This window comes from Alligator sinensis, unplaced genomic scaffold (assembly GCF_000455745.1).
Source record: "Alligator sinensis unplaced genomic scaffold, ASM45574v1 scaffold885_1, whole genome shotgun sequence".
NCBI classification, from domain to species: Eukaryota; Metazoa; Chordata; order Crocodylia; family Alligatoridae; genus Alligator; species Alligator sinensis.
In genome coordinates, this window is record NW_005842056.1 from 2,322,485 (window position 1) to 2,348,249 (window position 25,765).

Sequence of the window (25,765 nt, forward strand, 5' to 3'; positions counted from 1 at the left end):
GATCGCTTCTGACTCCAGTGTCCACATCATTAATGAAGATGTTGAACAGTATGGGTCCAAGGACAGAGCCTTGGGGGACCCCACTGGTCACAGGACACCACGATGAGTGACTTCCATCGATTACTACCCTCTGGGTCCGACCCCGGAGCCAATTTTCCAGCCAGTGGATCGTGGAGGACCCAAGGCGACAATTGGCCAGTTTCTCCAAGAGGCGATCATGGGACACCAGATCAAAGGCTTTTTTGAAGTCAAGATATATGACATCAATCTCTTCTCCCTTGTCCAGGTGATAGGTCACCTGGTCATAGAAGGAAATGAGATTGGTCAAGCAAGACCTACCCGCAACAAACCCGTGCTGGCTATCCCTTAAGATGTTGGCGTCGGCCAGTCCATTAAGGATGGCCTCTTTAATAAACTTTTCTAAGATCTTCCCCGGGATAGAAGTCAGGCTGATGGGCCTATAGTTAGCCGGATCCACTTTCCTCCCTTTCTTGAAGATAGGCACCACATTGGCCTTCTTCCAGTGTTCAGGCACTACACCAGAGCGCCAAGAGTTTTCAAAGATCCGTGCTAGAGGCTGGGCTATGATGCTCGCCAGCTCCTTGAGTACCCTGGGGTGAAGATTGTCAGGGCCGGCTGACTTGAAGGTATCCAGCTTCTCAAGATGTTCCTTCAGAAAGTCAGCTTTAAAGGAGGGCAGGGGATCACCCTCACGAGAGGTTTCCCAGAGAGGTTGTGGAATCTATATCCTCAGAGGCTTATAAGACTTGGCTAGACTGAGCCTTGACTCAGATGATCTAGTTGGGGATGGTCCTGCTTTGAGCAGAGGATTGGACTAGATGTGACCTCCTGAGGTCCCTTCCAGTCCTAATTTTCTATGAGTCTATGAATCTGCTGTTCTGCTGTCTGCTTCCTTCCTTGTGCTCCCTGTCTGATATTCTAGTTTGCTTTGTGCTCCCTGCCCTATCTTCCACTGTACTCCCTCTTCCCTCCTTGATCAGCTGTGTGCTCCACACAGAGGCTGCCCATGCCATTTGGGGCTCCTGTACCGTAGATTGGCCATACCTGAGGTACATCATATGCCTTGCTTTATCAGCTGACTCACTTTGCTCTCTGATGTACCATAAGGACAGGCTCCATTTTTCCTTACCCCATTTGAAGATGGCATTCCTTAGGTTATCCTAAAATATTTGAGAGATGAACAGTCGTGCCAGGCCATTCAAGATAATGGAGTCAATGCTATAAAACAAGAATTCTGTTTTGTGTAAAAAAAAAAAAACAAAAATAAAAAAAAAATTCTGTTTAAAAAATGCTCAATCTTCCTTAGAACCAGAACAGGACAGATATTCTCCTTCCCGAAATAGTCAAAGCAAAGACTTTTACCTAGGTTTTCCCCACTGAGATCTTATTACTAGGTTCTTGGCTATTCTGGGATTACCTTTCCCCACACTCTTCATGAAAGGTCCACACTAGGTATGAGAAATCTTCTTAACAAGAACATTCAGAGTATACATGTTTTCATGAAAAGTTCCAATTATAACAAATTGGGCCTTTCCCAGGTAATAATTATAAAAAAGCTGTATGAAAAATGACCAAATAACTCCATCACTAAGTCTTTTAGGGATTGTTTATTATTTTTTAAACAGTCTTGAAAAGTGAAATTTTTGCACAAATTTTCCCACAATTATGGATGTAATTGTGTCTAAAATCAGAAAGGAAACTTACATAGAACTTGTACTTATTGCAGTGCTGGCAGTAATATAGACACAGACTTCCAATTTCTTTTAAATTTCTTGCCTCCACACACCTGGAAACTTAAAATGTAAATAAAATTTGTCTGTGAAGCTTTTCCTAGTAAGTGCTAACACTTTTTATTTTCATGTACAATTTACTTCTCAGGTACATTTTTACTGGTATTTACACCGCCGAAATATCAATAAAAATATTGGCAAGAGGATTTGTTTGGAGTGAACTCACTTTTCTTAGAGATCCATGTGATTGCCTAGACTTCATTGTTATCATTATGACGTAAGTAACATTCTATTTGTTTTTCTCCTGAGGAAAAGCGGCTAAGGTGCCATTAAGCTACTTTGCCTGATATCCCACATGCTTTGGAATCTGATTGTGGTCAAATTGCTCATGTCCATTGTAGTGCTCATTACTTGAAGAAAGAATTACCACAAACCTTACCACAATCAAATCTAAATGATTGTGAATGCTCATCTCTTTCACTTAACAGAAGCTTTCATGCATGTACACTCACAATCTAGTCTAACATATTTATTCATTCAAAAACTATAAATTAATCAAGCTATTTTTCATACAGTCTAGGACAGAAGGGAGAGAGAGAGTTTGTCTCTCATTTTTGTTTTTATGTACTACATTTACTCACATACTACACACACGTTTCTCCCCCCCCAAAAATCAGCCCACAACATTGGGATGTGTCTTAATCAGAGAAGCTGAGTTTCTGCTTTGTATAGGAGCACTTTGCTTTGGTTTCATGCAGCAGCAGCAACAGCAGCATTTTTCTCCTATTTCACAGTTCTGGAGGCTCTTTTTAGCCCTTTTCAAAATCAAAGATCCACCCATGAACACCAGTCCTAAGCAACAGCCAGATTTTCAGCTTTTGATTAAGGGAGGGTGAATGAGATAAAGCTTAAGCCCTGTCCCTGTTCTATGCATTCATAACTCTAGGGGGGGAAATTAATTCTTCCTTCCTACGAATAAGGCTTATGTCTTATTTGGAGGCATGTGGTATGTGAGAAAATACACTTGCAACTGGATAGCATTGTGTTAAGAATCTTGTAAGTATGTAAATCAAACAGCTACCTCTGAAACTCTAAATTCAGTGCATCTAGCAAACAACTTGCCTGTCTACCTAGAATTCTCTAAGTCTTTACTTCTGGCCAGAGAGGATACCCCAGTTTAAACAAAGATAAGTACAGACAAAGATATCAACATGCAAATTACTATTTGTAAAATAGTTTAAAGTTATTTCTAATGACCGTTCAGTTCACATTCCTAAAAGTACTTATCAATGCATGACTAAGACTTCCCAATTATTGTAAGAAAATATGTGTTTAAATAGTGTCAGTATCCTAGGTGACTCATAAGCAGCACTCTGGGTTTTCTGTTCTCTGTGGAAAAATGCAGATTTTCTCCTTTAAAAGAGAAAAATTCAGGAAATGGTGGTTTCCCCTTGCAGGCTGGGAGCGTTCTAGCCGGCAACAGGCTGCTTGTGGCTGGGAGAAGAGGGACACAGGAGGTGCCACATGCATGTGCATACATGCATGTAGCAGCCAGGCAGTGTGGAGAGCAGCTCCCACAGGTCCCTGCAGGTCAGTCTGTGGGGAGGGGGGCAGATTGAGGCTCCCATGGTAAGGGAGGGGGTGAGAGAGGGAAGGAAGTAGCCAGGATGGGGCTTGGGGTGCTGCTCAGCTGGGGCTGTGCGTTGGGCCTGGGGCAAAGGCATGAATGCACAGCCACAGGGCCCTGCTGGGGAAGTGGGAGGGAGCCACAGGCAGCTCATCTGCAGGGGGGCGGGGCTGGCTCCCTGATGTTGTGTGCACTCCAGGGGAGCAGGGCATGGGGGGCATGTGCCCCCCCCCAATTTGTGTGTGTAGAGATGACAGATGCAGACTGCCTGCTGCAGGGCTCAGGGTTCCCTGCCCTGCTGCTCTTCCCCCCAGGGGCCTCCAAAGCCCAGCAGCTAGAACCCAATGCAGGAGGGCAGAGAGGCTCGGTGTTGACACTGCTGCCAGGAGCCCTGCACCAGCTGCATCACCATGGCAACATGCCCCCTGCCCACCTGGCAGCAACAGGGGGCACAACTCCATACCACTGTCCCCGCTGTTACTGGATGGGCAAGGGTTGCCTCACCATGGTGGCATGGCTGGCACAGGGCCTCTCTGCCCTCCTGCACCACGTCCCACCCCCTGGGCAGCAGAGGCTCCTAGGGGGAGGGCACCAGGGCAGGGAGTCCTGAGCCCACAGTTCTTGTGGGTGGCAACCAGAACTTGCATGCTGCTGGGAGCGGGGCATGGGACTGTGGACCCTGGCCCTGGTACTATAGCCCTGGAAGCTGGGCCTCCTTCCAGCAGGGCTGCAGGGACAGGGGGCTGCAGGTTGGTAGTGAGGAGAACCTGGGGAGGTGGGGGGCATTGGCAGGGATGGGGCAGAGCACCAGCATATCAAGGCTGCTCAGTGGCACAGAGCAGTGAGGTGGGAGGGAATGGATGGGCAGCTGCAGGTGGACCCACGTCCTGGTGAGTAAAGGGGGCAGGGGGAACTCTGATTTTTCATGATAAAAAAATGAAAATCAAATGCCAAAATATATAGGTATTTAGATTTTATTTTACGACAGTAATTGAGGCCCTATTAGGCTTCCAAATTGCTTTAAAACTGTAAATACATCAATAAAACATCTGAACAACTATGGAGTCTCCCTGTGCTTGAAGGGTGAGTGTGCCTGAAAGCATTTTTGAGGTTTAATGTTCATTTCAGTGCCTTTGAGTTGAGGGTTTCAGTATTACATTTAAAACTGGGGCAGGGTTGAGTTTGGGGTCAGGTGGGGGTTGTTGTTTTTCAAAAGGCAGAAAGGGATGTTTCTCGACGTGATCCTAGTTTCCCATGATAAAAAAAAAAAAAGAAATCACTGATTCACAGAAGTTTAGGCCTGGAAGGGACCTCATGGGATCATCTAGTCCAGCCTCCCTAACTAGGCAGGAAAGAGGGGCCCTGCTCTGGGCAGGAAAGACTGCTGAGGTCAAATAACCCCAGCAAGGTGTGCGTCCCGTCTCCTTTTGAAGCTCTCCAGGGTAGGTGCCTGCACCATCCCTGCTGGGAGTCTGTTCCAGAGTCTGGTCACACGAACCGTGAAGAAGTTTTTCCTTATATCCAATCTGAAACCTTCTAGGAGTTTATGACTGTTCCTCTTGGTTTTTCCCTGGGGTCCTTTGGTGAATTTGTTCACCTAGTGAATAGTTGTAAAAAACAAAAATCCTTGTTTTTCTGTGGTGAGCTCCCTCCCCGCCCAATGCTGACTGGCTGAGGAGCCCTGGCAGCAGCCCTGCCTCTCGCCGCTGATTGTCCAAGAAGGCTGTGGTTCATGCAGCTCCACCCCTCACAGTTGATTGGTGGAGAGAGGCAGGGCTATGCCATAGGCAGCCCTCTTGACCAGTCAGCCATGGAGGGAGGAAGGGGCGGCTGCCATCTTAGCTGCTTCCCCGTGTTCTGGTGGCTTCTTCCCTGCAGCAGGCTGCTGCAGCAGCTGTGAAAACTGCTGGCTTCCACTAAGGAGCAGCATTTTATTTTCAGTATTTTTTTTAACCTGGCAATTCTGAAGATTCTTTGTAAAAATGTAAATTCAATGTTTTTCCATGTCAGATTTTTAAGATCCCCATTGATGACCCTCCAACCCCACCTACAATACCAAAAACCCTTTGTAGCAGGCCTCAATTTTCCTGTAACATTTGAATCCTCCAGTGGCCCTCTGAAACCTATTAGGCATTTTGGTCAGTCATCTCCGTCTCTTGCCTGCCACACATTTTGATGCCTCAGTGCATCTTCAGTGGCCTCCCATCACCCCTGAAGCCACCTCGTGACTCATGGCTAACACGAACAAAAACCATCGGCATCATGAACGACACGTGCCACCGGCAGCTATGGGGGCGCGGCGGTGCTCACAGCAGCAGAAGAGTGGCGGCGGTAAGTGTGGAGCTCCTGCAGATGCCGCCAGCACTGGTGACGGCGGGTGGGGGAGGTGTGGCAAGCACCGACCAGGGGTCGGTGACCACCCACAGATGCCATCAGCAGCAGCCAACAGCGATCGCTGACCACCCGCAGATGCCAGCGGTGATGTTGGCAACGGGGGGGGGGGCAGTGGTGAGTAGGGACTGCCTGCAGGTGCCGCCGACACTGGTGCACCCCCTACGCACCGCCAATGATCAGCATAATTACTGAATCTGCTTTCCAGTGGCATGCTGTCTCTTGTACTCCCTGCAGAGCTTTTTTCCTGCGCCTCACCTGGGTCAACACTGACTCCTTAACCTAGGAACTCTGTTTATAGCCCCGTCCCTTATGTGCACAGAGGTTTCTCTGTACTAATCAGCATTGGCTTATTACTCTGGAGTCTGTCCCTCTGCAACCTACAACTATAGCCTGCTTCTCTGTAGTCTGCCCCACTGCGTCCTCTCTGTGGAAGAAATCAAACTTCGCGTTGTGGTTGTATCAGAATTGACAGAGCCATCTTGGTTTATTTAGAGCTGTACAAGTGATCACGAGGGTTCTCAAAGGAACTCTGAACTCTATAAGCTTACAAATGTATTTATACTTTAGACAGCGAGAAAAGATGCATGGTTCAGACAGAGCAACCTTGAAGAAACAGGAAGAAGTTGATCATCCGTTTGTCACACGTAGGAGGTTTACTTATTCAGCAAACACATTGTGTTTTGGGAACAGCTATCAGTTTCTGGTTCCCGGAAAGGAGGAGGTTAACATTTGCACACAGAGATTAATATATCAAGACTAAACAAGGCATGAAGGTTTTTCCTTATCTTAGAATATTTTGAAACACATAGCATCAGCATCTTTTCTCTTCTCGTTCTCTCTCTTTGTCTGTCCTCTTAGTCAAGTAAGAGACCTGGTTAAACTTATTTCCACATCTCCTTTGCACTCAGTAACTGAGGGTAGGTGCCCCTGTTACACCCTTATAACATGGAGGTTCTGCCCTGTTTCTTGCTGCTAAGCGAGATGTCATACTTGTAAACCTTTCTCTTCTTGTGTTTGCATATGCAGTAAGTACTGGGGGAAAACCTGTGTGTATACCCTTATGTTTGTGGATAACGTAGCCATTCATTAGGAGGCATTTATAACTTACTCTGTGCTACAGTGAAATGTCCATATATTTTTTTGGCCTTGTGATGCTAATACATCATAAAAGCCATCTGCTAGTACTGCATACTTGTTATTTCTTTTTAGATTCTGTCATCACCAGAGATCCTAGTTTTCTCTGATTTTAAAAAAAATCCCAATTTTCAGTTAAAAAAAAGTAACCCCAAATCCACATTTTTCGGTGATTTAAATGAAACATCACTAATATGTAGTGGTGTTTCATTTTAATCATGGAATAATGTGGATTTGGGGTTACCTTTTAACCAAAAAATGAGGATTTTTTAATCAGAGAAAACCAGGATCCCTGCTCATCACAGTAGTTCACCATAACAGTGTTATTTTTCTTTAAAAAGTGTTATCTTAATTTTTTTCCAACTACTGAAGTTGGTCTATTAAAAGATATCAGATTCACCCAAAAAACCTTGTCATCTTAAGTATGCAGAATATGAGTCCAAATTGACATTTTATGGTGACACAGAAGCCCCTAAGTGAGCTTGCTGAGTTTCATTTAGGTACCTAAGGGACCACTCTGATTCCTGCCCCTGGTTTATATATTATTTGAACTAATCCCTTATTGCAACATTTATGCGCCACAGTAGTAAAGTCAAACACTGTTGCATCTCCCTCCTGCAGCCTCCGCCATCACTTCCTTTGCTGCTGATTGCCCACAGTTCCCCTGCTACCAATTGCTGCTGATTCCTTTTGCCAGTGGCAATTGGCAGCAGGGGAATTGGCAAGATTCATGGGAAATGCTGCCTTATTACATGGCTAGTTTTCCTAAAATATTCTGCATGCAGATATGCCCAGAAAAAAGTTGATATCTAAAACCACTTTATGATATATCTTCCTTGTTATTCAGTTAAATGGTATTTTCTCTCATGTAATTTCAATAATTGGTGATATGCTCTTATAGGTATATAAGCCTCATTGGATCACTTCAGAATGTTTCAGCTCTTCGGACTTTCAGGGTACTAAGGACTTTTAAAGCAATTTCAGTACTCCCTGGTAAGCAGCAATGATTTTTTCTGATTGGCTGTCATCTGCAAATGCCTGTTGTCTTTTATTTCTTCACTGTTGTTGTGTACCATTTTTGTATGATTGCCATATTTACTTGAATATAAGATAACCCGCAATAATTAGATTCTGTACTTGGAAAATTTATAAATTTGTTATAATTTTCCAGGTATAGAATCTAATTATGAGAGGTTTGCCTTGACTTTGTCCCCCTCCCACTGCTACACAGGGAAAATAAATCTGGAGGGGTCAGGTGGCCTCCTTGCCATCTGCCTCCCCAACTTCTTCCCCCTGCAGCATCTCCCCCACCCCGCTTCAGAGTTCATTGCTCCCAGGCATGCTATTTTAACATGCCTCTGGGAGCAATTAAGTCTGGAGCAATAAGCTCTGGAGGTTATTCATTTTTATTCATATTTACAAGTACTATCCTGATGCAGAGTAAATTAGTTTGGGGTGCACATGTAGATGCCAAGATGTTTACTGCATAGCTAATTAGTCAACTGCACGGTAAACATTTCATGTAGACATGCCCACTGATGTTGAAATAAACACGCTTGAGCAAGATTTTGTATTCTCATACCACGTCAGGTACTATGGAAAGGGTAAAGGAAATGTCCCTTGTGGTAGAACTTGAAATAATAAAGCTCATCTCTGATATGGAATGCACAGTTCCAAGTCCATAACCTCATTGTCTCTCATAAAGGATAGAAACATAGGACTGGAATGGATGCCTTGGATCACTGAGCCCAGTACCATACTGTGGCAGATATCACATCATCCAATTCCACCAATAACCTCCTTCCATCTTGATACCTCCTCTTTTATCACTATTGGTTGACATTCACTTTCAGTTAGTTCTTTATTATTTTTACAATCTCTCTACTAATCTCCATTTTCTCTAGTTTCACTAATATCATATTTACTTGAATACAAAACAAGATTTTTTGCCTGAATCAGCATAGGGAATAAAGACCTTTGTCTTATAATCACATACAAGGAAATCTCACTAAATACATTGTCTGTCATAAAGTAATAGAGTCATAGAGAAGCAGGGCTGGAAGATACCTCCAGAAGTCTTTCAGTCCAGCCTCCCACCTGAGGCAGGATCATCCCTAACCAAACCATCCCATCATCAGGATGGGATCCCATCATTGGCAATCCCCCATAGTCAGGGATGATGGTCTTTGTGATTGTTTTATCTGTGGATCCAAAGATGGCTGACAAGGTCTGTCTGTAGGCTGACCATATGGAAATCCTAGACATCTGGGTAATTAATCTGGGAAATCTAGGACAATGTCCCCCCTCCCCATGCTCTCACAAGCTGGCAGAGATGGAGGTGGTGTGCCAGGCAAGCTGCAGAACATAGCTGCCCACCCTCAAGGCTCTCCACAGTGCTCTGACTCCCGGCTAGACTGCGACCCATGCCCCGCTTTACTGGAACACCCATTATAATTCTGAACAGCCAGCCAGGACTGGCCTCTGAAATCCAGGACTATCTTGGCTAAAGAGGGACATATGGACACCTTACCTATCTGGGAGAGACAGATTCTGTTGCAGCTTGGACACATGTTTCCATGTGGGGTGAGTGGCACTGAAAAAACGTGTGCATTGTGGATGTCAGTGAGATGCTGAATGTCCTTTGCCTCGTCTTCCCACCATCTGTTTTTCATATTGTGGGTCCTCCATGACAGTTATCCCATACAACCATATTCTAAACTCTGCATAAGACTACTCTCAACCCTGACCACAACATAGACTTAACACCCTAACCCGACACAGGTAAAGTAAGGGAATGACAGCAGCCAATGTCATGCTTCTATAAAATGTTGTTAGTATATGTTCAAGAGGTCCTGAGTAGAGGGCCATGCCTTCCCCTACAGAGGAAGGTAAACACTCCTACAGTCCATTCCATCTGACCATGGGATAAAATTCCTTCCGGAGCCGAAATATGGTAATCAGTTTGACCCTGTGCAGAGGTCAAGACCCTCTATCCAGTTTACTTAACATTATTCTTAGTAAGTCCACACTGGCTGCTTCTGATTAGCCTTTCATATAGTCACAGAATCCCAGAGTCATAAAAAATTAGGGCTACGAGGCACCTCAGGAGGTCACCTAGTTTAACCCCTGCTCAAAGCAGGACCATTCCCAACTAGATCATTCCAGCCAGGGTTTGTCAAGGTGGGCCTTAAAAACCTCCAAGGATGGAGATCCCTCAGCCTCTCAAGGTAATTTGTTCCAGGGCTTCACCACCCACCTAGTGAGAGTTTTTCTTGATATCCAACCTAAACCTCCCTTGCTGAAACTTGAGCCCATTGCTCCTTGTTCTATCATCTGCCACCACTGAGAACAGTCCAGCTCCATCCTCCTTGGAGTCCTCCTTCAGTTAGTTGAAGGCTGCTATTAAATCCCCGCTCAGTCTTCTCTTCTCTAGACTAGATAAGCCCAGTTCCCTCAGCTTCTCATAAGTCATGTGTCCCACCACCTAACCATTTTTGTTGCCCTCTGCTGGACTCTCTCCAACTTGTCTACATCCTTTCTATAGTGGGGGGTCCAAAACTAGACACAGCTTCCTTGGTCTTTCTTTTCTGACCAACATACTTATAACACTTCTTCTTCATGTTCTTAATCTCCCTCATCAGGTCCAGCTTGCTCTTTTTCTTTGCCTTCCTGATTTTGTCCATGCAGGTTCTTGCAATTTCCTGGTAAGGTCCTTTGGTGACGTGCCCATCTTTCCATTGCCTGTATGCTTTCCTTTTGCATTTGAGGCGTCCTAGAAGTTCCTTGTACAGCTGCATTGGTCTCTTGCTACTCTTCTTGTGCTTCTATCATTTCAGAATGGTTTCTTGTTGGGCTTCCAGTGCTGTGTCCTTTAGAAACTTCCAGTGCCCTGGGCACCTTTATCCTTCAGTACGCTCATGGCACCATGTCTACTATCTGCTTGAGTTGGGTGAAATCTGCCTTTTTGAATGGATGACACCTAGGCTGTAGGAAACCAAGGAAAGCGAAAGAACTCCCCACCTCCTCCAGGTGTGCACATGCACATACACAGGCCTCCCTGGCTCCTTCATGCAGTGAACTCCCAGGCAGATTTCCTCTCTGTTCACTGCTGTTACAATAGAAGTGATTGCTTAATTAGTACTTTGAAAGAAAGTCTAGGTCTTTGTCGTTTTCACCACCTTTGTAGCAGAACCAATTTTTTTTGGAGATATATTTTCAACCAATGGAAAATGTCTTTCCCAGCAAATACTGTCATTGAAATAGTAATATGGTTTTACTCTTAAAAACCAACAATGCCCTTTTTAATAGTTTTGCAGATGGTGGGTACATGTGCCATTAGAGGGCAGCAATAAACTGAAGAGCATATTGTTCCAGCGTTTATTGCTCCTGGGAAGCTCCCAGGCATGCAGTTGACATGTTCGCCCGGATTGCAGCACATTGAGCTGGGTTGCAGCAGCCCCAGCTGGCAGGGTGTCCCAGGGAGTCATCCTGCCAACCTGAGGCTGCTCTGACTGGGCTCAGAGTGCTGTGGAGAGGCTGGCTGGGGCACGAGGGTGTTTCAGCACAGGGCTAGCCAGCAGGCAGCCCTGGCATTGAAGCACCCTTGTGCCCCAGCCAGCCAGTCATCATCTACACATGCACTGCTACACATGAAAAAACTACTCAGCAAGGCAGGACTTGTATTTATAAGTCCTACCCAGCTGCAGAGTTTATTAGTTTTGTGCACCCTAATAGGGACGCACATGTAGACTGGGATGTTTACTTCACAGTTAATTAAGCAACCTGTAGATGTCCCTGGTGAGACCCTATTTGCACAGATCTCTTGTAACACATATGGGAGTCCTATATTCAAAGATGGGATGCCTTTATTTTAAATATTACAGACAAAGTTCAAAAGTCTCCAGAGATGTGCTCCCCACCCCCTAATCCCTTTTGCAAGAGCCCTAAATTCCCTTGGAATAAAAAAAAGTTATTAAAATCTATTGTAAAATTCAGTGCATATATTATATTCAGTCCTAGCCTTTTCATAAAGACTTTTTATACAAAACAATATTCTAGCACACCCTTAATAAGTGGACAATAAAGGTATTAAAATTACACGTCAGTTTTTATTTTGAATATTCAATCTAAATAACAGACAAAAGTCATTGATTAAAATTTTTAGTATTGCTGTCTCTCTCTCATGCTAGATTTGGGAGGTTTTTCTGTCTTACTGTTGATCTTCAATTTATATGATTATATTAAATAGGTTTTCTCTTTAAACTAGTGGATCTGGTCATGCACCCAGATGAAACTCTTTAAAAGCAGTGGGAGTTTTACTTGTTTTAAGCAAAGTATGTACAAAAGCCTGCTTTTATGAGTGTGCTTACGTGCAATTTTGAATTAGTACTGTACTGAGTGCAGTTAGCCTCAAAAAGAATTAAAAAGCAAAGTAGAACTAGGAAATTAGAATAAAATTATTCACAATTGCTAGTTCTCTACTGCAGTTTATCCTACAGAACTGCAACACTGTACAGTTCATCATTTTACATAACTGTAGTTGTTGCACTTGGCTAAATGTGGAACTAATACTACTTTCCTTTTCAGATTCACACTCTCAGCATTATTTTTCTAGGTCTGAAAGTCATTGTAAATGCACTTATCCAGTCTGTTAGGAAACTTGCCAATGTGATGATCCTCACTGTTTTCTGCTTGAGTGTCTTCGCCCTTGTAGGCCTCCAGCTCTTTATGGGCCACTTGAAATTTAAATGTGTCCTCAACAATGCTACATATGATGAATCACTTTGTAAGGAAGCTAAAGTATATGATTCAAGCAGTCCAGGTATTGTTTTCTCTTTTTTAACCACTAAGAAAGAATCATATCTTTTGATTTTATGTATGCTCTGATTAAATATGCCAATGTTGAAAATATGGTTGCATAATAGTTTTCACATAACATATATTTTTCAGAATATGGACAGGTCAAGTAGTTAGATTCCCATAAAATATTCGAAGGGGCAGGTCTACTACAAAGCATGTGTACACCAAGAACGGGTAACTATTAATATCTTGGACTGTAGGTTTGGCCCTGGCATTAAGTATTCATAGCCTGTGTTCTGAATTGTATGGCACATTGTGACAGACTCATACCCAACGCACTGCCCAATGGGCCATGGGCATATCCCACCCCCTTGAGTCATGTCGCACCTAGTCTGTTCACCTGCCATGACTTCATTGTTGCTAGGTGAGCCTTCACTTGCCTGGAGGTGATCTTAGTGATTCCCTGGTGGTCCAGGTGTGGCCGCATTGGTGTCTGGCTATGCCCCAATGCTCTGGAAGTGGGGGTGGGGTCTGGCATTTCCCCAGGCATTTTGGCCTCAGGAAGAGTGGCCCCATTCCCCTCCGTTGTGGGAAGAGCATCTGGATCTTCTCCAGGGTCTCTGGCAATGGGAACAGTGTCTGGATTTGTTTCTGGTTTCCTGACACATGCTTCCCCCATCTTTGTCTTCCGGCCTACTTTTACCCCATTGCCCCTGGACTCTGGGCCAATCCATGGGGCTCTTCTGGTCAGCGTGGGGCACTGGCCAGTTGATTGCAGCCCTAACACCTATGCCCAAATGCGAGTCAGGTGTACATCAGTTACACACATGCTTTAGATAGCTTAAGTATAAAAATGCAAAAGTAAAGGTAAAAGTTCTGGAGACAAGTCTTATATACTTCTCTGGTTTTTTGCCTTTTGTGAAACCTTCATCTCATCACCTCAGGAGCTACTATATAGCAGGCTTCCAGGCAAGAATTTTCCTGAGATGGAATTGTCATTGATGAACAAATATATTCTCTAAAAAAGTCTTTATCTCTTTTAATTTAGGGTATAAGCCAAGAAGATGACATTTGCTTTTCATGGTCACTCCTTTAGCTATCATAGCATACCATTATAAATCAAAAAGTAATAATATTAGCAGGTTGCTTTTGTGTCTTTTAAATCTCCATATCTCTCAACTTCCTGCCATTCAAATAGAAATATGGGAGTCTCTGGTCAGGAATACCTTTTGAGAAACAGCTGGGAGATGGATGGGGTCTCCAACTTTCTAGGTCAGTTGTATAATAAGTGGGCTGTACAGTATATGAAGGGCAATACCACCATCACTACCTTGTTTTTGGGAATGGCCCTGAGTTCAGACATCTTGATTTTTATTTTTGCCAAAAGTCTGTTAAATTCAACCCAATGAGGGAATGGTTTCAGCTGTTCCAAAAGAACATTTTTAGCAAATAAATTATTTCTTTAAAAATTTTCCCCAGCTCAGCAAAATTCCCTATGTTATATCCTGTACATTTGACAAAGGTATTCTTAAAGAGGTGAGCTGTATTTCCTCTTGAATAAAAAATGTAATTATTTATAGATTAGTAACTGTTTAGTTTATATCTGCAGTTGATATTTTTAACATCTGTTAATTAGGGGAAATGTTTGTAAATAACTTGTAATTTTATAATCCTTTCTTTTTTGCAGGAGATGTCTGCGCCAGAATGAACAATTCCAATGACATATTACTGTGTAACCCATATTCAGAACTTAAGTAAGTAAAATGAACGGCCCTTTAAGTTGTTTCTTTCTTTTGCTATTTTTGTTTTTAATTTTGCCCATAGAATTGCAGGTGAATTTCCTGGAGGCTGTTATTTCCTTAGTCAAGTATACAGAGATAAAGACCCCCTGGGTGTACAACCTTCCCATCCCCATGGACATGGCCCCTTGCAAACAACCTGCAAAGCACATGCCATTTAGCCAGGTCACAAATCATGGATGGGTCCAGGAGTGGGGGTCTAGGAGGATTGGAGGGGAACAAGGTAGGGGGCTGTATCAAGTCCCTATAAGCTGGGGCTTCCTTCCCAAGGCAGGGCCAATAGTTCCCCCAAAAGCACCTTCCCTCACTGCTCCCACCTCCCAGCCACCCCAGGAAACACAGCCTGCACCCCCCACATCTCAATCCCAAACCTCAATTTATTGAAACATGAGACCTTCTTTTATTTACTTCCTCTTTATTTCTTTTAAATTTTTTTTACTTCTTTTTATTTTATCCTTCACTGGCTGACTTCCTTCATCTCGCTACCCTCCCCCCACCCCCATTTCCTTTCTACCTCCCATTTCATTACACACTTCATCCCATTAACTCTCCGCCTCCCATCTTCATGTTCCAACCCCTCTCTCTACCCCAACCCATCTATAACCATTCCCCCCCCCCCCCCCCTGCTAAACCAGGGATAGAAGCCTGTCCTGTCTCACCGGCCCTCTAGTGGCAAGTCATAGCTGTGCAGGTGAGGGACAGAGAAGGTTTTTAGCCTTCAGTGTGACTGCTCCAAACTTGAACTAGTATGAACACTGATCAGCGCTTGAACAGCTCCAAGTGCAATGTGTATAAGGCCTTTACATAGAGAAACAAAAGCCCTTTATTCTTTCTAAAGCTGTAGTAGGGTTGGAGTGTTGTTTTAGCTGTGATGATCCAGGAAACATCCAAAAGGCAAGGCTTTTTTGTGATACCATTTATTGGATCAACTGTGTATGAGGGAGAACTGTTGGACAAGCTTTTGGACATTGGGTGCTATTTCTCAGGTCTGAAGAAGCAGAGGCAGGCTAAGCTAAGTATCAGAGAAAAGACTTCATACAAATTGAAACAGTCTACTTGGAGGGATGGAGGAGGGTTGTGAACTAGGAATGAAGATGTGAAAACCAGAGCAGTAGAATTGATTCATAGATGTTAGGGTCAGAAGGGACCTCAATAAGTCATCGAGTCTGACCCCCTACCCTGGGCAGAAAAGGGTGCTGGGGTCAGACGACCCTAGCTAGGTGCTTGTCCAGTCTCCTCTTAAAGACCCCAAGATAGGGGAGAGCATCACTTCCCTTGGAAGCCCATTCCAATTACTGGCAGCCCTTACTGTGAAGAAGTTCTTTTTAATGTCCAACCTAAATCTGTTCTCCATCAATTTGCCATTGTTTCTAGTTACTCCAGGGGTGCCCTAATAAATAGAGCATCTCCTATTCCCTGCTGCCTTCCCCTGATGAATTTATAGGCAGCCACAAGATCACCTCTCAACCTTCTCTTGCGAATGCTGAAGAGACCTAGGTCCCTCAGTCTCTCCTCATAGGCCCTTGCCTGCAGGCCTCTGACCATACGATTGGCCCTCCACTGAACCCTCTCAAGTTTTTCCGCATCCCTCTTGAAGTGCAGCACCCAAAACTAGATGCAGTACTCCAACTACAGCCTGACCAGGGCCACAAAGAGGGGAAGCATCACCTCCCAGGACCTGTTCATCATGCATCTGTTAATGCATGATAAAGTGTGGTTAGCCTTGTTGATCACTTCATCACACTGACAACTCATGTTCATCTTGGAGTCAACTATGACTCCAAGATCCCTTTCCGATGCTGTGCTGTTGAGGTCATTGTTGCAGGGCACTTAGGTGCCTGCTCCTAGAAGAGCACAACCTGCCTGGGGAGAGCCCAAAGAGCGAGTGAAGGGAAGAGGCCTGACTAAGTTCTGCTCCTAGTAATGTAAAGGGGCAGAGCACACCTTATGTTATAGCCCAGGGCTATAGCAACCTCATGTTATAGCCCAGGGGCTTACATTAGGTTGTTGTTTTATAATTCTGCACATTTTTCCAACCTGTCCAGTTCTACCTGGATCTGTTCCCTACCCTCTGATGTGTTAATTTTGCCCCATAATTTAGTATCATCTGTGAACTTGGACAGGGTGCTCTCCATGCCCTCATCTAAGTCACTGATGAAGACACTGAATAGCACCAGTCAAAGGACCGAGCCTGGCAGGACTCCATTGCCCACATCTTTCCAGGTTGATATTGACCCATCCACCACTACACTCTGGGTGCGATCCCTAAGCCAATTTGCCACCCACCTGATCGTGTCATCATTTACATCATAGCCTGTCAGTTTATTTACCAGAACAGAATGCGATACCATATCAAAGGCCTTCTTAAAGTCTATGTAGATGACATGTACCTTGACCCCTGTGTTTAAGCATTTTGTGACCTGGTCAAAAAAGAAACAAGATTAGTCAGGCAGGATCTACCTGCAATGGACCCATGCTGATTTCCTTTCAGCATTATTTCCCCTGCTGGGCTCCCACAAATGTGATCCTTAATGATTTTTTCCACAGTTTTCCCAAGGATAAAGGTGAGACTAACTGGCCTATAGTTTCCCGGTTCCTCCCTTCTCCCCGTCTTGAAAATAGGGACCACATTGACCCACAGTACCTCAGTTTGGCCCTCCTCTGATCTCATCCTGATTATAGAGGATGTATATTGTTCCTTAACATATAGAGAGCAACACCCTGCCACCCTTTTTCCTCACTCTATCCCATCTGTACAACCTGTAACGCTCAATGCCTACTGCCCAATTGTGAGTAGGGTCCCACCAGGTTTTAGTTAGTCCAACTAGGTAATAGGTAATCTGGTTAGTGGCAGGACCAGACCATTTAAGATGGGTGAAATTATTACCTTTACTGAATCCATTAATTAAGATACTTTAATAAACTCATAGAAAAAAGACAAAGACACACAAATGCCACTAGGAGCACATTTTTCACAGAATAGCCACTCCCTCTGACCTCACAATCCTTGTGCTCAAAGGGAATTTGCAAAAGAAGTTGGGAACAGAAATTTATAACTATGCTGGACAGTAAAAAAAATGTTCTTAATATAGACAGTGCCTTTTTGGCTCATTACAACCTTAAATACTTCCAATTACCCGCCTGTACTTCACAGGTAATAACTACCCACATCTTGAATAGTCTCACTCTGTCACTAACTGGATTGCCTATTCTGCTGCACTACAGTCTAATAATGGCTTCTGTTTGCTTCTCTGTTTCTTTCCAAAAGCATCCATATATTGTTATCCCAGTCCACCTCAAAAAAGAGAACAAAAAGGTTTTAATCATTTATTATGATTTTGTGTAGAAAAAGTCAACCTATTGCAGAGACCTCTCACAGAAAAAGATACATTGCTTATTATTTGTGTTTCAGTAGTGACCAAAGGTTCCATTCAAGAATGGAGCCCAATTGTGCTCCATAGATGCGGTAGAGACATATATAGGATTCATGTAACATCGAATGATCTATCCTGGATTCATAAATACATATTTTTATCATGGACAATAAAGTCTTTGGAGGAAAAAAAGGCAGGATGGTGATTTATACTTTTCTTTTGACTTGACTCATGTCTTAAACACTTGTTATGAATAGTAGTCTTTTTTTAGTATCTAGTTGCATGTTATGCAAAGTAAGCAATTTGGCAGGTAGCCGCCAAAAATACCTAATGCTTCTTCTGTTACTAGATGTCCAGAGAACTATTCCTGCCAGAATCATAAACCCAATCCTGATTTTGGTTACACAAGCTTTGATAATTTTGGCTGGGCCTTTCTCTCCATGTTTCGTTTGATGACACAGGATTCCTGGGAGCGTCTCTATCGTCAAGTAAGTACTTCAGTTTTTAAAAGGATCAATTAAGAAGCCAGTTATGAAATACAGAGACTTATCTAATATGGAAAATGTTGCAATATTGTTTTATTAACACCTATAGTTACATTTATTTAAAAAAAATTAAATGCTAGGAAAGACCAAAAATGAAATGCCAAACACCTCAGGGCACTACTGAATAGCCTCTTTAGACTCTCCTTTATGTGGACAGCACTGTTTAGAATGCCAATGGCAGCATCATCCAGGACAGTCCCAGGTCTTGAACCAAGACCTGGAGATGCCCTCTGGCTCATCCTGACACTCAGCTGAGCTTTGGGGTGGAACAAAGAGTTAAAGATGCTATACAGGGGTCCAAGACACAGAGCCCCCTACCTAATCCCTGGAGCTAGTCCCAGGTTCTGGACTTGACAGCCCCTGCTCAGTCCCCAGAGGTAGTCCCAGCTACAAGGTCTGATGGACTCCCACAACATTGACCTATTTCTGGCTTTACCATGCAGGGTAAGGTAGAAAATGTGTGGACATTAGGGGTATGCTAAGTGGGCAGTATTCAATTCAGATTTGGATTCAGCCCAATTCAGGGGACAGTGATTTGATTTGCTGATTCAGATCACTGTCCTGATTTGTTTCAGCTGAATCTGAATCTGAAGATTTGATTCTGATTTGGAGAATCAGCAATTTGGCCATAAACACAGCTTTAAATGTTTTTTCGACGTACCTCAGGGTACTAGGCGTGGCTCATGAATGCTGAGATGGTGGGGCAGATGGAGTGTCCCATGGGAGTGCAGGGGAGTCACCCACACACTCGGCGATCGGCCATGGAACTCCAGGTGCCCCCCCAGACCCAGGAGGCATCAGTCGCTGAGCTGGGGTGGGGGGGTAGGCTCCTGAGTGGTATACCCAAAAATGGACCAGAAGTACTTCTGGTCCACTTCTGGGTCTGCTGCCGAGTGTGCAGGGGACCTCCCCGTGCTCCCGTGGGACACTCCATTTGCCCCACCATCTCAGTGTTCACGAGCTGCACCTGCTATCTCAAGGTACATAGAAAAAACATATAAAGCTGTGTCTATGGCTTATTTGCTTATTTGGCTGGGCTTGGGTGGGAAATAACTATTTTAATATGTTTAGTTCAAAAATATTTTCTCCTTTCTTTTCAGTTGCTCCTGGCAGTGTTATGAATGGTAGACACTATGCTGCAGGGGGGCGGGAAATATTATATGGGCACAAAATAATACTTACGGTAAAAACTTAGAGAATTTAGGCTACATTCAAAAGGGGCCTGCTAGAAAACCTGATCTTAGCTCCTGTATAATAGCACAGATCAGGAGATAAGTTGCTGAAATTCTGCTTTAAGAAAACAATACTATATGTTGACTACTTCCACAATATGGGAAGAAATTTAACAAGGTTTGTTTTCAAATGTTGTTGTACGTTTTACACTTTTTCAATAACTTTCACAAATTTAATTTTACTTAGGTTATCCGAACATCTGGAAAGACAAGCATGATCTTTTTTGTGGTGGTCATTTTTCTATGTTCATTTTATCTCTTCAACTTGATCTTGGCTGTTGTAACTATGGCATATGAAGAGCAAAACCAAGCCACACAAGCTGAAATACAAGCAAAGGAGAAATTGTTTCAGGAAGCTGAGGAACTACTAAAGAAAGAACAGGTTACTAATTTTTTATATACAATAGATATAACACATTCATACAGAATTTCCCTTTTCTTTTCTTGTTTTTATGAAATAAGGAAATGAGGTCTTTGATTAAAACAAGCACTTCTCACATTTTATTTAAAGTGTTTAGTGTCCTTTCATAGACACAGGTGTCAATTTCTTATACTTCAATAACATAAACATTATTGCGGAGGGGGCATGCAACATCAAGTCAAACTACAATTAATCTTAAAGTGACTCATTCAGGGCTGGCAGATGAAAGTGGGAAGGACTGCACGCACACTGGAGGATAAGGTAGATTTCAGAAGGATCTTGACAGATTGGAAAGCTGGGCTAGATGCAACAGGATAAAGATCAGTGCAGACGAGTTTATGGTGCTGTGCTTAGGGAAGAATACTGAAAACCACAAATACAGTATGGGAGAGCACTGTTTGGGTGGTAGCATTGCTGAGTAGGATTTTGGGCTTTTGGTGGATCACAGACTCAAATTAGTCAACAGTGTAGTGCAGAATAAAAAAATCCATTGCAGTTTTGTACTGCATTAGCAAGAGCATTTGGTGAAGACACGGAAGGTGGTAGTACCAATCTATTTGGTGCTGGTTAGGCGTTCTGTGCAGTTTTGTGCTCCTTGTTTAAGAAGTACGTGGAGAAACTAGAGAGGGTCTAGAGACAGGTGACAAAATGATTAAATGGTTGGAAGGCAAGCCATACAAGGAAAGGTTGAGAGAACTAGACATGCTTAGCTTGGAGAAAAGATGACTAAGTAGAGATGTAATAACAGTCTTACATTATCTGAAAAGCTATCATAAACAAGAGAAAAAACTACTGTTCTCCCTTGCTGCAAAGGGTAGGATATAAAACAATGACTTCAAATTATAGCAAAGTAGACTTAGATCAAATATCGGGGGCGGGGGGAGAAAAACCTTCCTTACAGTTTGAACAGTGTGGCAGTGGAATAGACTGCCCAGGGAAGTTGTAGAATCTCCTTCACTGGAAGTTTTCGAGAGGTTGGATAAGCATTGGACAGGGATGTTTTAGGATTTACATTCCTGCATTCTCACGGAGGACCAGATGGTCCTTAAAGTCCCTTCCACCCTATGATTAGCTCATGTCACACTGTCTGTAGGTCATTGAGCTCATTCAAGCAGAACCAGAATTGCCTCAGTAGCTTGCCTCAGAAATATTTTATTGTTGAATTTTGTAGAGTGAATTACATAGATGTTCATTCACACAATACACTCTTGGACTTAGATCTGAGACTAGATTTGGGAATGTAGTTGTGTAGTCTCTGTTTAAATAAAAAAACCTCGCATTCCTCCTGCAACATAGGCTGACATTCTTTATGAACTATGAAGAATGGGAATGCCTAGAGGTCTCACCTCATAGTGCAAGTTACTGATTTTAATCGTCCCTTCTTTGAGGATGTTGCTGCTGCATACTCACATCCCTGTCTTCTCTTCTTCCTCAGAGTTCTCAGCATAGTTATGGAGTCCATGGTTCATGAAAGGGAACAAAGTCATCTGGGGGTCACACAACATTTATAGCTTGGGCACAGAGCAGTGCCATGAGAAGCAGTGCTTGTGTATCTGTTCACTAGTCATGGCCTATTGCAAAGGGCATGGAAATGCAAAGCATTTCTCAAGCTCTATGGCTAAAGTAGCTAGGCAAAAGTAGCTACACTGTATTACCATATATCAATATATTTTGTGGTCTCTTTAAATAGTTTAATATCTACAAACTGCAAACTGTTAACTAAGAGTAATTCTATAACATTCTTATTGTAATCTACTTACTGGAACTAATGTCCTACGAATACACACAGAATTGTTGCTATGTTTTTCTCAGATGAAGAGTGCTAGAAAAACAGATACAGCCACAACTAATTCCTTTAAGGGAAGGACTACAGAGCCTGAAGGCTTTGGAGAAGATGAAAGGATTTTTCACTCACAGCCTGCCCACTGCCAAAGAAAGCTTGTAAGTTTTTAAGGAATATAATTTTTATTCATTAAACCTGAAATTGTTACATTTCTTGACAACCAGAGAAGCAATGAATTTCTCAATGGCCTCAAAATCACCATATTTAATTAAATACAAGACGAGGTTTTTTTTTCTCCCAGTCAGCATGGGCAGAAAAGACCCTTGTCTTATATTTACATACAAGGAAACCTCTTTAAATACATTGTCTGTCCTTAACCTACTGCAAAAAGCAGCAAGGGCTCAGTAATGGAAATAAACAATGAAGTTGATTAAATGCAGCCAGCCCTGAGCATGACTATAAAATGCATGAGTATAACTGTAAAACACATAGCCCCTGTTGGCCAAACATGCTGATGGGAGTGTGTACGCACATGCGCGCACGTGTGTGTGTGTCCATCCCTTAAAAAAAACAGCACTTGTCCCCCCAGGAGGAAATGAACAGTGGACCCACAGGTACTGCAATACCAGGCCAATGCTAAGAGAGGCCAAAACAAGCTCTGACGCTCTCTTCTGGTGCCAAAAATGAGCATGGGAATATTTATTTTGTTTAATTTTTTTTTTTTTTACAAATTTTATTAAAAACAGACTTATCACTCTACACTTACAAAGCTACACATATTGAGCATCCTTGTTTTACCAAGACTTCATAGCACAGAAACAATTACGTATCAAAAACATATAACTACATATATTAAACCCTTAGATAACATACAACATCCCACAAAACCCCCAAACCCTTACGGAAATCATTTTCTTTATGCAGAATCCCATGAAAAAAAAATATTACCTCAGTAACCACCTGAAACCCTGCACTTCCCATTGGTCTTCTCTGTTGGTTTAGCAAAACAAGGGTGTCCAGTCCCTTCTCCTCCACTTCTTCGCCACCTCTTCCTCTCTAATCTCTTTCTTGTCCCGATTGATATAGTATTTCAGTTCATGCAGCCCCAGCTTCAGGCATGCTTTTTCTGTGAAACACTCCTTAAACACCTAGAAATTTCTTACTTTCCATAAACTAATTTTAACACATGCTAATGAAGTGCTTAATAAAGTTTCCTCTGGTCCCTTTGGTATGAGTCCATATAGTACAATCTCCCATGTTAATGATAGGTTTATTCTGGTGATACTCAGAAAGCAGTGAACCCTTTCCCTTACCCCGTTTGCATGTGTAAACTCCAAAACACTTCCCACTGTTTCTTCTTCCCTTTACCTCTCCCTTGGGCATCTTGATGAGCTTGTCAAGCCCCATCTGTGTTGGAGTTCTCTTACTGGAAAGATATTTCTTACAACCATCCATGCTAAGTCAGCATGCTTACTTTTTAATTGTTTACCTGCCACGGCTCCCCGCACCACCTTCACTTGTCCTTCTGTGAAGTTTCCCGCTGGTGCCGTCTTGTCTCTTCTCCTTTACTGCTTTAATCAATTTCTTATGATCCTTCAGGACTTCCAGCCCTACCTTCCCTATCTTATACCGTTGCATGAATCCTTCCATTCTGATGTAATGAATTGACGGCTGCCATGCCCATGGACTCTTCAGAGGTCTGGGGCTCCGTGGTTGGACCCAGAGGGTGGTGGTTGATGGAAGTCAATCATCATTGTGCCCTGTGACCAGTGGGGTCCCCCAAGGCTCGGTCCTTGGACCTATATTGTTCAATATCTTCATTAATGATGTGGACATTGGAGTCAGAAGCGGACTGACCAAGTTCACTGATGATACCAAACTCTGTGGTAAAGCATCCACACCTGAGGACAAGAGGGCGATCTAAGCTGACCTTGACAGGCTCAGAAAATGGGCGGACTAGAACCTGATGGTGTTTAACACCGAAAAATTCAAGGTTCTCCACCTTGGGAGGAAAAACCTGCAGCATCCTTATAGGCTCGGCAGTGCTACGCTGGCTAGCACTACAGATGAAAGGGACTTGGGGGGTTATGACGGACCACAAGATGAATATGAGCCTTCAGTGTGATGCTGTGGCTAGTAAAGTGAGCAAAACGCTGGCTTGCATCCATAGATGCTTCTCAAGCAAATCCCAGGATGTCATTCTCCCATTGTACTCAGCCTTGGTGAGGCTGCAGCTGGAGTACTGTGTCCAGTTTTGGGCTCCACAATTCAAGAAGGATTTAGAGAAGCTTGAGAGAGTCCAGAGAAGAGCCACGCGCATGATCAGAGGTCAGGGAAACAGACCTTACAATGACAGGCTGAGAGCTATGGGACTTTTTAGCCTGGAAAAGCGCAGGCTCGGGGCGATCTGATGGCCACCTATAAGTTTATCAGGGGTGTTCATCAGGATCTGGGGGAATGTCTTTTCACTAGAGTGCCCCAAGGGATGACAAAATCGAACATTTATAAACTCCTGCAAGACCGTTTCAGGCTGGACAAAAGGAAGAATTTCTTCACTGTCTGAGCCCCCAAGGTCTGGAACAGCCTGCCATCAGAGGTGGTTCAAGCACCTCCACTGACCACCTTCAAAAGAAATTTGGATGCTTATCTTGCTGGAATCCTATGACCCCTGCTGACTTCCTGCCCCTCGGGCATGAGGCTGGACTCGATGAACTTCCGAGGTCCCTTCTAGCCCTAATGTCTATGAAATCTATGAAATAAACTCCCCACTTCTTCAAAATTGCAGCTGCATGAAATTGGCTGATATGTGCTGCTTTCTCCTCTCCCTCCATTACCACTTTGCATGTCACACTAACGTATTTCACACAGATGAACTAGTCCAGCAGCTCACATTCCTCCATCTCTCTTACTTCATACAATTCAGCTCTAGTCAACCTTTCTCTTTTGGCATTCCAGAAGAGCACACAAATTTCCTTCTGTACTTTTGTAATCTGCCACCATGTTGGTGGGAACACAATCTCCATATATAGAGTAATCAGCACAGCCTTAAAGGCCTTAGTAGAGCCTTAAATGCCACTTTTCTGGCAAAGGATAGTATCCTCCCAGACCATAACCAAAATATTTGCCATTCGCCTTGCCATTACCTTTTCCCATGCTGTATTAACTTTTCCTTTGTCATCCACCAGGATCCCTAACATTCTGATTTCTCTCTCTCTTATTTAAAGGCCCAACATCTCCAAGTCCCTCCAATTCACCATTCCCCTTATGGTTCTCTTTGATCTATTTAGTTTAGCTCCTGTTGCTTCTCCATACTCTGATCTATGCCTTAGTACCCTTTCCAATGAAGTCTATCTCAAACTACTGTATTTATATCATCCATGTATAGCATGCATTTTATCTCACCCCATCCCAGTATCATTACTTCGTTTTTGACCTTGTCTTATTCTTTGTGCTAATGGTTCCATGCTGCACACAAACAGTATTGGTGACAGGGAGAAACCTTGTCTTATCTCTGTATACATTTTAAAGACCCTGCTTAGATGCCCATTAATTTGGACTTGACTTTCTGCTTCTTTATCCAACAGCTTTATCCAACATATAAATTTCCCTGGGAACCTCATTTTCTTAGCATCTCGAATATGTCATTATGATTACATAATTATACTTGGTACAACTTGAGAGAGTCCAGAGAAGGGCCACCCATATGATCAGAGACTTGCATGGCAAGCCATACGAGGAAAGGCTGAGGGACCTGGGACTCTTCAGCCTGAAAAAAAGAAGGCTGAGAGGGGACTTGGTAGCAGTTTACCGCTGTCAAGAGAGTATATCAGGGGCTCGGTGAACAACTGTTCACCAAGGCACCCTTGGGGAGAGCAAGGAGTAATGGCCACAAACTCCTGGAAGATC

At 43.4% G+C, this 25,765-nt stretch overlaps 1 protein-coding gene across 1 annotated transcript in view; it reads left to right on the forward strand.

Annotated features, from left to right (window-relative positions):
- Positions 1–25,765, forward strand: part of LOC102373313 (sodium channel protein type 5 subunit alpha-like) — a 116,889-nt gene that overhangs the window by 9,514 nt on the left and 81,610 nt on the right. The window contains exons 4-10 of the mRNA XM_025203357.1: positions 1,900–2,028; positions 7,808–7,899; positions 12,521–12,727; positions 14,393–14,459; positions 18,228–18,366; positions 19,843–20,037; positions 21,889–22,017. Of these exons, the coding sequence (XP_025059142.1) occupies positions 1,900–2,028; positions 7,808–7,899; positions 12,521–12,727; positions 14,393–14,459; positions 18,228–18,366; positions 19,843–20,037; positions 21,889–22,017 (958 nt within the window). The remainder of the gene's footprint in view (positions 1–1,899; positions 2,029–7,807; positions 7,900–12,520; positions 12,728–14,392; positions 14,460–18,227; positions 18,367–19,842; positions 20,038–21,888; positions 22,018–25,765) is intronic.